Here is a 13,685-nt window from a genome sequence, read left to right as displayed (position 1 = left end):
TTTTGGCATTCCACGATGAATTGCGCTCATCATCAAGCTTCCCTCCAAAAGAAAACACACTCATGTGAAGTAATAATCGCAAAGAATTTAGTAAATATGCAATACAATTTAGTAAGAAAGAAAATAAACCTTAAAATTCGTTCTGAAATTTTTAGATAATAAAATTGAAATAAATAACTTGTTGAAATTGAATTAACATATACCAGAAGAAGAAAAAAAACATTAATATTAATAATGAAGAGAAAACTATTATTATATTTAAATGTGAGAAATAACAAGAATTCTTGTTGCCGTCCCGAAGGATTTCCCTCATTTTCATAACTAATTGTACATTATTTATCTCATTTTAAGCTTTCATTTCATGAGATTTTGGTGTCTTTTTATGTAGATATGTAAAATACAATATTTTTTCATTTTTTTTTCACTGAGAAAAAGAGCATTATACTCAAAATAATTTAAAGAAAGATGCTACTAATTAAGTATATCTCACATTAAAGTTTAGATGTATAAAATCAGTGACTGAATTTATTACTTTTCCTAAGTTGAGATATTTAATTTAACTAGGGTCTCATAATATAAATAGCACAAAGCTCAAATTTTACTATAAAAGAAGAAAAAATGAGAAAGAAATAATTAAATAAAAAGCATTATGCAAAAGTTAGTCGCTTAAAAGAAAATGAAGCAAGAAAAAAAGAGCAGTCAAAGAAATAAAATAGAAGAAAGGTTTTACTGTTAATAGATTTAGAAAAGAAAAATCACTTTAGAATATTACAAAAAATATTTAATATTTCGCGTGATAAAATCATAACATTTCCTTATCATTTTGCCTATCAATCAATGGTTTTTTTTCAAATGTAATTTTAAAATTATTGTGTGTCGTTCCTTTTAAAATGAAATCTAATTAGAAGCAAATGAAAAAGATACTGATATTTAATCAAATGCGGTGCCTCATGAATAAATAATGTAATAAATTATAAAGAAAATCCATTGAATATGGGAATTAAAAATAAAAGAAAATAATCTTTTAAATATTTGGAACTACAGAACAAGAAAGAAAAAATAATAATTTTAAAATATTGCTCTACTGTGTCCACAATATTTGAAGGAAAAAAGATAAATTCCTATATTTGAGATGAGATAGAGAGAAAATGGTGAGAATGAATAAATATAATACAGAGAATAATCCTGAAATAATGTCATGAGACAGAAAAAAAGGAAATTTAAAATGTGTTATACGTTTTTTCAGTTGAAAAATCTCAATATATTATTATACACCATTATACATAATAAATCTAATAGAAATAAATAAGGATTAAAACAATTTCTTGGTTTTTTTTTATTTCGATCATGTGATAACCGGTTTGAGGTGATAAAATTATTTAGATGGAACACTTAGTCAAGTGGCTTTAAAGATTAATTTTAAGTAAGGAATGATCAAATGTCCCGATGAAAAAGACACGGATTGATCCTTTATTCTCCTTACTACGTTTCGGAGGCTTGTTTCCTCCTTCCTCAGGTATGGAAATTATTGCGGAGAAAATTATTTGACGGGAATCCTCTTACAATGGGCACTGGGACTTTCACATTGAACATTAACATGCAGACGGTCCAACACGAACTTTCCATCGTTACAATCCAAAGTGACCGAATTTCCCGATCAAATGTCCTATTCACGGTTCACCTACGCTGTGATCTTGCGATCTCTGAGCAAGAAATCGTGCGATCTTCCAATCTCTCAACAAAATGTACGATTATGAGGAATGTAATACACTATTTCGTCTTCCTTTTGGAAGAACGAGCTATGCTCTGTCATTAAAATGATGAAGATCAGAAAAGCGGCAGGTCGTGATAGATGGCCTATTTGTTAACCAGGTGAAAAACCTTGGACCGAAGACAATACTGGTTTGATTGGTTCCTAAAGTTACTCAATCACTGTTTTATCCATCAAAATTGCTAAAGATATGGTGGCAGGCTCATAGCCATCTTAAAACCTGCCAAGGATCGTAGTGACCCGAAAAGCTACCGACCTATCTCTACGGTGTAACCCGTACAAAGTGGTAGAAAGTATACTGTTGAAGAGAATAGCTCCTGTTCCTGAGGATAAACTCATACCGAAACAGGTAGGTTTTCGCTCTGGGAAAATTATCCTGAAGCCAAATCTTCAATTTAACTCAAACTCAAATTATTGAGAACGGCTTTCAACAGTGTAGGATCACTGGTGTAGCCTTTCTTGACCTCACGATAGTGGTGGATGTTAAAAGAAATTGCATCATCGCCAACAATCGTCATTAAAGTGAAGAAGCAAATTGAACGAAATTTGCGACATAGCTGCAGACAAATCGCTCCTTGGAAATTACAAGGGGTCAACTCACTTTTTTGCGATTTTGAGATTCTAATGCACTTAGAAAGACAATTTAATATATTTTCAGATGATATAAGTCATTAAATTTCGTTATTAGAAAAGTTTTTCAAAATTTTAATCTTTTTGATTACTTGCATAATTTTGTTTGAAGTAAAGGGGCACAAAAAATATACATCGTTCAAATTTTTGTGAAACAGGGGACTAACTCAAGCAAAAGTTGATTCCTTGTCATTCTAATTTCAGCAAAATTTTCACATAATTTAGAACCACAAGGAGCTAACTCATTAAAAAACATATTTTGAAAAATAAAAAATAAAAATTCCAAGTTCAAAAAGAAAGTTATGGTCGATTCAATTCAATTCAATGTATTTCTTTTCAATTATACTTGGTTGCGGCTGCCGACCGAGTTCACTACCGATCCCAAAAAAAACCCCACAATAGAGCGGTCCGCAGTAGGAGGTCTAACAGACGAACGCGTAAAGAAAGTAAAAAGAGAAAAAGAAAAACCTCAAATCGTTGAATTGGGTACAACCCCCAAACAGGAAGCATGAGTTCCGGGCGGCCGGACAATATCCGGGAAATCTCAAGAGCGATCGGATGCGTAAGTATGCCATAAATGCTTCCTCAGGATGGGTGAATGAGTTACTTCACTTGGCCGTTAGAGGTCAGTTGCCGAAGAACAGCTTTTCTGATGGGCAATATTATCCAACTGAATAATCTGTGAATTATGGTTGGGTCTACCTGATGAAAAGGTAATACAATAATTTGAACATGTTGAATGTCCACCAGAAATCAAAGACCATCATTTTTTATGTCATGGACTTCCATGATGGCACATTACCGCGGGATTCTTTGACTGTAGCGTTAATGAATAATAATGGTTATCGGGAAACTCTCCTGAAAGGAACTCTGAAGCCGCAGATGCATAAAAAACGGTTAGAAATAGTAAATGTTTCAACGAGCACCGAAACAATCACTGAAATCGAGAGTTCAAGAAGATTCGCTAAAAACAACGTTTTGTTAGTGATTTCTGGCGCACGTTGTCCACCACGGTCATTAAATGCAATTTTTCACGATTTCTTAAAAACGGCATTTTGTTGATCAACGTCTTGATTAAAAATTACCACAGTGTCGATCCGCTGAAGACAGCCCTTCGTCTTGAATTGGCTAACGTTACGGAGGCTTACCTTCGGGCAGCGCGTGATGTGTTCACTGATCAACACAGGGCTATTATCCATTCCAAACCCAAAGGGTGGTTTTATTTGAAATTTTTGAATAGACTTTCAAATTTGGACTACTTTCTGACTGTTCCTCGTTTACGCCAAAAAATTTCTTTTTCAAATAAAAAATACAACACTTTCAAAAGTTGCAGTATAATTGACTCACCTTGCCTATAGAGTTGCCTAAAGAAGAATTTTCTGGATGATTGGCTCCATAATTTATTTTATCCATAGTGTTAGACCTAGTTAATTACTTGCTTACGACCACGCAGTATCAGTAAATACTTTATCCAGGTAATTCAGGAAATTATAAGGGTAATATTGACTTAGTAACAGGACAAAGAGACAGTTTTTGGGCTGACTTATCCAATGGGATATGGCAGAAAAATATAAAATGTATCTAGCGTAAGGGTAAACTATTACACAATCATTCGATCAAGCAAGACAGTAATTACTAGTTAACTAGAGCCAGTTATTAAAAAAAAATTGTTATTGCAGTACAACTACCAGGCTGAGTTACTGAGCTACTAAATCCAGTAATTCCTTTAATAAGCTGAGCCACATAGTAAATTATTACTAGGACATTTGACTAGGCAATTCGCTAATTACTACTCTTAGTAAAATTAATACAAACTTGTTAGATTTTCAGGCTTAGTCACCCAGTTATATAGCATCTATAACCCAAAAATAATGTACTATTGCTGTATCGACTAAGTGACGTTATGCAGTAATTACTAAGCAACTTAAACCGTCTCGTTTAGAGTATTTAGTAATTGTTGAATACTGCCTTCAGTTGATACGAAAATCATTTTATTTTCCTCTATTCCTTCCACATCTACATCCTTCAAACTCCTGTCCGTACACTATCCTCTCCCTATTCCCAGCTCTTCCTTCCTTCCATGGTCCTTCCGATGGGGGCAGGGACTATGTCCCACGCTCCCCTGTGCCCTCCGGTGAGGACACTCCATCGGTGGTTGGGTTGCCTGGGATTTAGGGAGTCTTAAAGAATGTCCAGGCAGCTCTGGAGTGTTGGGATGACTTGCTGAGGCTCTTGGTGGTGGCTATGATGGTGGAGGAGACCGAGTGGAGATGTGGACTCCACAAAGGTCCGTGGTGGAAGAGGCCGAGCTGAACAAATTTTCCTTTCAGCACTCTTCCAAATCCCTCCACTTCTCTTCGCTTTGGGCGACATCGTCTCCTCGTCACACAAACACCTCCAATACACTCCGAAAAATTGTTGCACACGCAACACAGTATTTCAGTAATTACTGAGTCACAGGATTGAAAAGCTACATGTTAAATTATTATTGGATCACTTAAAAGTTACCGAGTAATTACTGGAACAACCCCGAAAATCACGGGAATGCAAGATTCCTAGGCGAAATCTCAATATTTCGATATTGCAGTATATCAGGATCTTGGAATTTGGGACTCCGCTTTATTAAATACATACCTTATTCCCAGTATTGATCCCGATTTAAAAAGTAGTCATTTATACAGGAAGGAACTCTTAAACTTCAACTCATTTATTGCTTACTTCCTTACTCATCTATTAGTCGTTTAAAAGTCTTTTAGGCGATATTCTTAACCAATAAGTTAGTATTTTACTGGATTAGTGTCAGATTATAACACATAATCCTATCATATGCACAAAATTAATTTTATTGATCAAATTTAAGGACAAAGCAGTATATATAATCCGCTTTTTTTTAAATTGTCACGAATTTGTAGCTTAAATGGCAAGAGATATTGATTTGCGGTCTTCGGTGACCCCCCTCATAAAAAATATTATCTCCTGCCTTTTTTATCTTTTATCTTTATTCAGAATATTAACCATTACGATTTCTCTGATTTATTGAAGCGTATTACTTTGCAATGAAATCCCTAAAAAATAGCAATTGTGAAAAATATTCTAAAAGGAAATTAAATTATATATTTTAAAAAGAGTAGCGAGTAGAAATTTTTGCAATCGACTGTAGAAAAGTAGATTTCCGCTCGAATGCTCCTTTTGTTGTACAAAAGCATCCTGAAAGACAGTATAGCGAGGAAAATATAAAATGCGTGAAAATTCTCGGTGAACCTTCAGATTTCCACTTGTTGTGCTCACAGATGGACACTTGTTGCACACAGTCGGTCATCAGTGTGCTGAGTGGTAAGGTGTTGAAGTGGGTTGGCATATTGTGAGTCAATCAATAAACTTTACTCAGTTGAATTTGGACATTGATGAGTGCCAGGCATATCTTAATTCTCAGCTATAAGGATAACAGTGACACAAAAAGAGAGCTGGAATTGCTCAAGATGAAGACTCGTGTTCGTGAATCGCGTGATTTTGTAACGGCCCTCGTGTATTTCTCTCTATTCCTGGACAATGTTCTCCTGACTGTGATTGGTGAGATGAAAATCACTTAACATCCATAAAGTGCTTTTATGTGATTTTCTTAAATTTTCTGTGATTTTCTTTCCACCCCGATTAGTGCCCATCCTGCCAGATTTTCTTGCTCAGTCCGGTGAAATGGGTCTGCCTGAGAATATTTCCACATTTAACGTGCCAAATGGGATGCTCTATACGAAAACCTTCGATTTGCACTATGTTCCCAATATGTTACGGAAGCATCCGTTGGCCGGACCAAATGTCTTCAATTTGACTCATCAGGGCAGTTCTGCTACCGTTACTACGACTAGAAAAGTGAATCTTGATGAAGAGAATGTCTCAATTGGTATTCTCTTGTCCGTTAAAGCCCTTGTCCAGTTGATATTTAATCCTATCGTGGGAGGATCTACTGCTAAGTTCGGATACCGCATCCCTATTGTCTTTGGCACCTTCAATATCCTCTTGGCAGCTCTGGTTTTTGCTATCGGGGATAACTACATCAGCCTTGTTTTTGCCAGAGCCGTTCAAGGTATAGGATCTGCCTGTATAGGGGTTTGCGGAATGAGCCTGGTAGCCCAGCTTTATCCTGAGGAAGAGAAAAGGTCCAAGATTATGGGTATAGTGTTGGGCAGTGTTGCTCTAGGGGTAAGTATACATTAACATTCCCATTCAAAATAAGAACAAATTACCGAAATTATCACGTCAGTGAAATGGAAAATTTTCGTAACAACTTAGAAAAAATTACGTCAACGAAGGATTAATCATTGAAAATGACGTTTTTCGCAGCCTGATAGAAGAAAGTACTCTCCCTTCAAACGTTCATTCCTTCGAATAATGTGAATTTCTTTTACGTTTCCTAAGAGATTTTCACATGATTGTCACATAGTTATCAATAATTAATAATAAACTAACAAATTGTTAATAGAAATGTTTAAGTCTCTTAGAAAAACTTAAAATTCACATTATTCGAAGGTATAAACGTTTGAAGGGAGAGTACTTCCCCCTAATGTTAGGAGCTATAGAGTTTTGAATTACTCACAGAATTAGTTTTAAGGATTTGAGAGTGATAATTTTAAACTTTTACTCGGATAACCAGCTTCGAAAATATGTTTTCACTTATCTTTAAAAAAAAATACAAACTAAAACACTACAAATGGCCAACTCTTTTAGAAAAAGAAAATACGTCAGTTGTAAATATCGTGGGGGGGGGTCCTCAAAGACCGAATGTCGATATCCCGTACCGTTTAGCCTCTAGCTGTGTCATAAGCTTTCGGCCAAATAAAAATATTTTTGAAAAATTTTTAGGAAAGATAGGGTGATAGGAACCTCTATTGACACTTTAAGAACTCGTGTCAGCACCTATTGACACCCTACTCTTTACCATTTGGGATACGAAATTTGAACATCTCTGTTTATAGTAAAAGGTATATTACAGAAAAAACGTTATATTACTTGTATTTTACTAGATACATTAAATAATTTTCATCATTTTGACAAAAGTGTCAATAGGGGTTCCCTGTCGAACAGACGTTCCTCCGACCCTATATCAATTTCGGGTACTATACTGACTCACGAACGATTAAGTCCGATGCAGTCGGGTTGGAAATTTCAAGGTCTTTCAAAAAAAAATCCAAATTTAAACAAATCCGTTGAAAAAATAGGCCCTCCGAAGTGGTTAAACTTTGATCTTCGAAAATTTGATATCGAAACGGTTTTCGAACATAGATGTCCTGGGACGAAATATCCTTGACTACCGCTAAAACACATTCGAAAATGAAAGAAATCATAGAAGCCGTTTTCGAAATAAATCAAAAAAACATGGGGTGGGGGGAAAAAGCAAAATATTTAAATGAGGAAATCAGGTGTTATTCCAAAATTTGTAGTACGTTCGTTTTTTATGAAGAGTAACCTATAATACGAATTAGTGCTTTTCAAAATCTGATTTTATTTGTTTACTTAATTAATTAAAACAAAAAAAACTAAGGAACCTGAGTATCTTGGAGTCCCAGTCTCGGGATTCTGAATATCCCAGAATCTCGATAATTCTGAAAACATGAAATTCCTAAGCGACTATTTGCAGTATTTCAAGAATTTCAGATTTGGAACTCCATTTTATTAAATACATTTTTTAATCCCGGGATTGATCTTGATCCTAAAATTAGTCGAAATCCCGAAATTTCGAGTTCCTGGGATTCTATATTGGAAATTCTATTGTTTATACTGTTAGTTAAGAAAGGTTTAGTAGTATAAGTTCCTTCACCATTCGGTGTAGTTGATCACAAATTTTTACAAGAGCTGCTAAAACCTGAGCAGAATTTATTAAAAATATACCAAGACCTGTTTTCTTGGAGCTTTTGTGTTCACTGGTAGTAACGTACTAGAATACCATTTTATTCATTAAAGAACTTCAAATAAATCAATAATTAATTGCAATTAAGTTTTCAATCTTTGTTAGTAAAGAATCATTTTCCATTTTAGGCCCAACACTGAGAAAAAAAGAGGGTGCGATTAACTTTTTCTCCTCATAACTTTAACACTCTTTAGGTGTAAAAATATACCAACATTTTTTATTGTTAATTTTATACCTTTTTAAGGGTAAAATTAACATGAAAAAGGTTTAGTTTATTGATTTTACCCCCAATACACCTAAAAAGGGTAATATTTACACCGATTTCGGATCAATAATGCAGGGTAAAATTAACATTTCCGGAATGTTATTTTAACTTTTTCGGATTTCTCTCAGTGAAGAAATTATCTAATGTCCTTAAAAATTAGCTGGTAATTTTTTTAAAGCGAGCAAAAAGCTATTAAAAAATCTCATGCTTTCTAATTACGTAAGAAATACGTTTTATTTACGTTGCCCTGCTTTTTAGAATTTGTTTTGTAGAAATCTTTCCTTCGTAAACCTTTAAACTTGGTTTTATTCACAAAGGAACAGCCGAATTATGTTCTCAAAAATTAGTTAAGGAAGATTTTAAGTATGGTTATTTATTAATTCAGAAATGTAATTAGAAACCATTTAATTAAATTTAAGTTCGCTTAAACTTATTTTATTGTGCCGAGTGTGATTACTGCTCAGGAATTGATTATAATTATACAAAAAATATTCGATACTTGAACATCCTTATTCCTTAGACATATGACTTAAGCCGAAAGACGGTTTAATGGGAAACTGATGTAAATGTAGTTTAATCATTATTTTGGTTACAAACATTAAGCCTTCGTTCGGCTTAAGCCGTAGGTCTGTCCAGCAAATTACAGAGTTAAAAAAAGAGTTAAAAAAAGAGTTCCAAAAATAAGAAATAGTTACGAATTTCTAATTTTTGGATTTAAATAATTGTAGTCCGATAGGATGAAATAATAGAAAATGACTGAATAATCTAAACCTATCTTGGTGTAATCCACCTGTAGGGGAATTCTGTAATTTTCGTGGCATTGTCACGTGTGAGTTCGAAAAATGACAATGCCATTCGAGCTTTTTTTTGTCATATCATATGAGTTCGAAAATGCAATTCATTGAATTTTTAATAAAATCCCTTTACTTGATGATTTTATGCAAATACAGTCTGTCTTGGTTGATTTGTTTAACAATATTCATAGTCATTTGAATTGCCAAAGATCTCAAATATGTGACTTCTGACAATGTCACGTGAGCTGAAATGGCAATTTCACGGCTACAGAATCGTATTATCGAAAAAGCTCTCCTGAGACTCAAACCCAATTTGTCATATGGAATTGCCAGAGCGTTACAGAATTCCCGTCCTGAAAGTATCGTCTGTATTAGATTCTCGCTGTCCTATTCGGATCTGATGAAGAGTGTTATCCTCCTAGAAAAATTGCTAGAAAAATCGTAGAGAATATAAAATGAGGTGAAGAAGAGCGGTCTGTGTAGTTGTCTTTTCCGTTTTCAATATTTTAGTAAAATGTTTTCTGCAGTAGGAAGGTATTTTAATATTTGGGAATAATTTTCATTCGAGGTCCTGGTGGGATATCCCGTTGGAGGATGCTTATATGATTTCGTAGGGAAAGCAGCTCCTTTCTATATCGTATCCATCCTTATTGGAGTAGACCTACTACTCCAGTGTAAATTCCTGGAGTTAATTGTTCCCATCGAAACACTTGAGGACTCTTCGGATAACAATACTGCAACGTGGTGGCCCCTACTTACCGATCTGGTTGTCTTTGTTGTAGTCCTAGCCATATGCATATCAACCAGCACAATGGCTATTCTTGAGCCCTGTCTCCCCATATGGCTACTGGCTAATCTCAATCCTAAGGTAAGGGCTTAAATTTCCGGTTGCGTTCTTCTTTTTAATTCGTGATATCGATTGTAGAAATGGCAACTTGGAACCGTATTTATACCGGACTCTGTAGGATACTTACTAGGAACAAACTTCTTCGGAAAGTTGGCCTACAGAATAGGTCAAATAAAGATAGCTGTGTTTGCTCTAGTCTTGGTCGGATTCTCTTGTATCTTGGTAAGTTATAGGAAGAGTTGGTTGATGTAGATCAGTAGATTAACGGTTTTGGTTTTAAGATCCCAAGTGCATCATCGGTTTGGAGATTAATGCTACCTCATTTCGGACTGGGGTTGGGTATTGGGATTCTGGATGCTGCTCTAGTACCCTTCCTGGCAACTTACGTTGACCAGAAATATGGGGACTTTGATGGATCTGCTAGTGAGACATTTTCGAATTACGGTGCCATCTACGCTATTCAGCAGATGGCCGTAAGTTTGGCCTATTCATTTGGCCCACTTTTCGGTGGTGAGTTGGCCAAGGTCTTGGGCTTTCCCTGGCTCATGCGAACAATGGGTTCCATCAATTGCTTGTACGGCCCACTTTTGCTGTTCATCACCTCACGGATAAATTTGCAGGTGAGTTCTTCTATTTATAGACTAACATCATTGTGTGCTAATTGTAAACTCCATGCAACACCCAGGGTTCTCTAATAAAGTCAAAGGATGTTCTACTAAACACAGGGGAGGATGCAAATCATGACTACAGGCGCTTCTACAATTCGATCGATTGAAAATGAACACCGATGAAAGGAAAAAAGAAACCATATTTGCAAACATATTGAATTATAGCTAGTCTCATACTGTTTTAACCATTCCAAAACTAATTCCCTTGTACTGATTCATGCTCACAGAGAATAATAAATTAAGTGAATTGCGATATTTTGAAGACATGTCTGGAAATGAGATGAAGCTCAATTTCCATTCTGCAAGATAATTTTCCAGGCCAGTGACCAATCACTTATCGGTGGTTGGCAGCCGGTCGCCTTCTGTACCATCCTCTGTAATCAATGAATCACGCTAAGTTGTGAATTTGTATTCCGACATCCCCCCAGGCGCCTCCAATTGAACTTTTTCACCTCCCCCTATTTTCACCCATTTTCACTCAATCGTGATAACATTTACAAGCAAGCGAAGGAAATTTTTTTCACTTCTCGAAACAACAATGGAAGCGTTGGAAAAGTAAAAAATTGTCTCGAAAAATTTTCTGTGAATTTATGTACAAATTTCTCGTGGTAAAATGTGCAATAGCAACAATTTAGGACAGTTTTATGCCCTTCCAACAACAGTCGGATACAATGGGCATGATTTGAGATACAAGAGAAATCCCATGTACTCTTTTGGAACACGACAGAAGCCTCACAAACCATTTGGATATGCTACCACGCTACCTCTCGGAACTGATAGGAGCAATATAACGAGATTCGGAAGGCAAGAAGCTCCCAAATTCTCAATTACAGGACGACATCATGTATCTGATGGAAGTCAAAATCCTGGACCAATTTACCTGATTAACGATGCACTTACTCGGCAATCTTCCCCAAAATTTAGCATAACAGGAAGAACCAAACAAGTATCAACTGATCGTTCACCTGGACCAATTTACGCATTCAAAGGAGACATAGGGAAATCTTCAGCACCAGCCTTTTCACTGTGCGTAATATTGATTTTATTATCCCAAAACCATTGACTGAAATATCTTCAAAATTTCCGTTTTCAGAAGTGGACGCCATGCGAAGCTACGGAAGAGTAAGATGCCAAGTCCAGCTCAATATGCAGCTCCTAATCTGGATGCCTGCAAGCCAAGTGCTCCAAAAGCCTCAATGAAATTTCGCCATAAGGGAATTACCAGTCATACTAAGACACCTGGGCCAAACATCTACTTTCCTCAGCCCACATCATCAGCAAAGGCTTATTCCTTTGGACTAAGACATCATCCTTGTTCAGGACGAATTCTAACCCCAGAGGACAACAAATAAAAGACAGTAAGTTACAATTTTATTATATCTTGCAATATTTTATCGATTAGAATGAAAGCTTTTAAGTTTTCAATGATAGAATTAACCAAGCTCCAAACCTTGCATTTCATAAAAAGGGTCATGATAGGTCAAGATTGATCTGGAAGGCAGTATTTTGAACTTCTAAGTACACTTTACCACTTTACTGCTCATGTACAAATTTGTAATACTAAAAGAAAGATCCAGTTGAAGATATTTTTAAATTTGAAATATTAAAAGGATCCCTCGATTCCTGTATCAACTCCAAGGAAATTGACTCTATCATAGGCCTCTAGAAACGACTACCTTTATAGTTCCGCCTACAAAAACAGACCACGTCTTCTCTAAGACTTATAACAAAAAATAAATAAAACAAGATTGCTATTATTAAAAATTTCTTATAAATGAAGTTTTATAAGATAGAAGAAGGTTTTCATTCGAATACATTCTGGTTTTGAACATTTCATATTTTGCATATTTTCCCCATATCCCTTAATGAATATAACCTATCTATGGCAATATATTTTGTTACCTAGTCTAAATTCACATATTTCATGAAAAAAATTGATAAGATTTATTAAATTAATATGGGAAAAATCCTAAGTGTTCGAAGTCACAGTGTGTGCGAAGTCTGAAAGCCTTCACCTAGTTCTGGGCAATCAAAAATCATTATAAAACTCCTAACTATAAGAGAAGGCTTAAGTGTTTGTTTTGTCTTTAATTTCTAATCCCTATGGTGAAGAATATTGAGAGTAAAGCCTATGCAAGCATACTATTCATTATGTGATTAAGTATTTAATCCCACAAAATATTTCATTTCGATTGTGTTTTCTAATTCAAACACTCGAAAGCATTAAAATTAAAATACAAAAATAAAGTATTATTTAAATAGACAATCACAGAGTATTGATAGATACTAAATTATTTTATGGGACAAGTTTATTTAATTATTTAATTAGTTTATACAGGGGAGCGACATATTCTCACGTAAGAGAAGCTTTTTTTGAGTTCTATTTCTTGCGATTGGAAAGGTGGTTTACTTTAAATATCATACAGTTATTTCAATTTTCGGAAAAAAGCTTAATGTAAGTGAAGCATATTGTGTTAAAACAAAAGATTTCCTGTTCTAATTCAAACAGATTATCTTCGGATTTAGAGGATATTAATGACTCTTCAACTTTTAGGTTTTTTTTTGAATATTTTTAGTATTGAAAGGTTAAAAATTCCAAATTAGTACATTCAAAACTTGTAGAAGCAATACCGAAACACCCTAAAATCAATTCCAAAATAGGAATAAAATCATTACCAAAATGGGATAGAATCTAAACTAAAATGGGATACAATCAATACCGCAATGAGATAGAATCAATACCGAAATACCCTAAAATCAATACCAAAATAGGATAGAATCAATACTAGAACACCCTAAAATCAATAC

At 34.9% G+C, this 13,685-nt stretch overlaps 2 protein-coding genes across 2 annotated transcripts; both read left to right on the top strand.

Moving 5' to 3' along the window:
* The first annotated feature begins 5,666 nt into the window (after positions 1–5,666).
* On the top strand, positions 5,667–11,130 carry LOC129809911 (synaptic vesicular amine transporter). The gene is made up of 6 exons (XM_055860057.1): positions 5,667–5,971; positions 6,057–6,598; positions 9,931–10,230; positions 10,288–10,431; positions 10,491–10,829; positions 10,895–11,130. The coding sequence occupies exons 1-6, from the start codon at positions 5,806–5,808 to the stop codon at positions 10,982–10,984; spliced, it is 1,581 nt and encodes a 526-aa protein (XP_055716032.1). The 5' UTR covers positions 5,667–5,805; the 3' UTR covers positions 10,985–11,130.
* LOC129809912 (outer dense fiber protein 3-B) lies at positions 10,975–12,235 on the top strand. Its single transcript, XM_055860058.1, has 2 exons — positions 10,975–11,903; positions 11,971–12,235. The coding sequence occupies exons 1-2, from the start codon at positions 11,491–11,493 to the stop codon at positions 12,227–12,229; spliced, it is 672 nt and encodes a 223-aa protein (XP_055716033.1). The 5' UTR covers positions 10,975–11,490; the 3' UTR covers positions 12,230–12,235.
* Positions 12,236–13,685: the final 1,450 nt, after the last annotated feature.

The sequence above is a fragment of the Phlebotomus papatasi genome, chromosome 1 (assembly GCF_024763615.1).
Source record: "Phlebotomus papatasi isolate M1 chromosome 1, Ppap_2.1, whole genome shotgun sequence".
Classification (NCBI taxonomy): domain Eukaryota; kingdom Metazoa; phylum Arthropoda; class Insecta; order Diptera; family Psychodidae; genus Phlebotomus; species Phlebotomus papatasi.
This window is presented reverse-complemented; position numbering and strand designations above follow the sequence as displayed.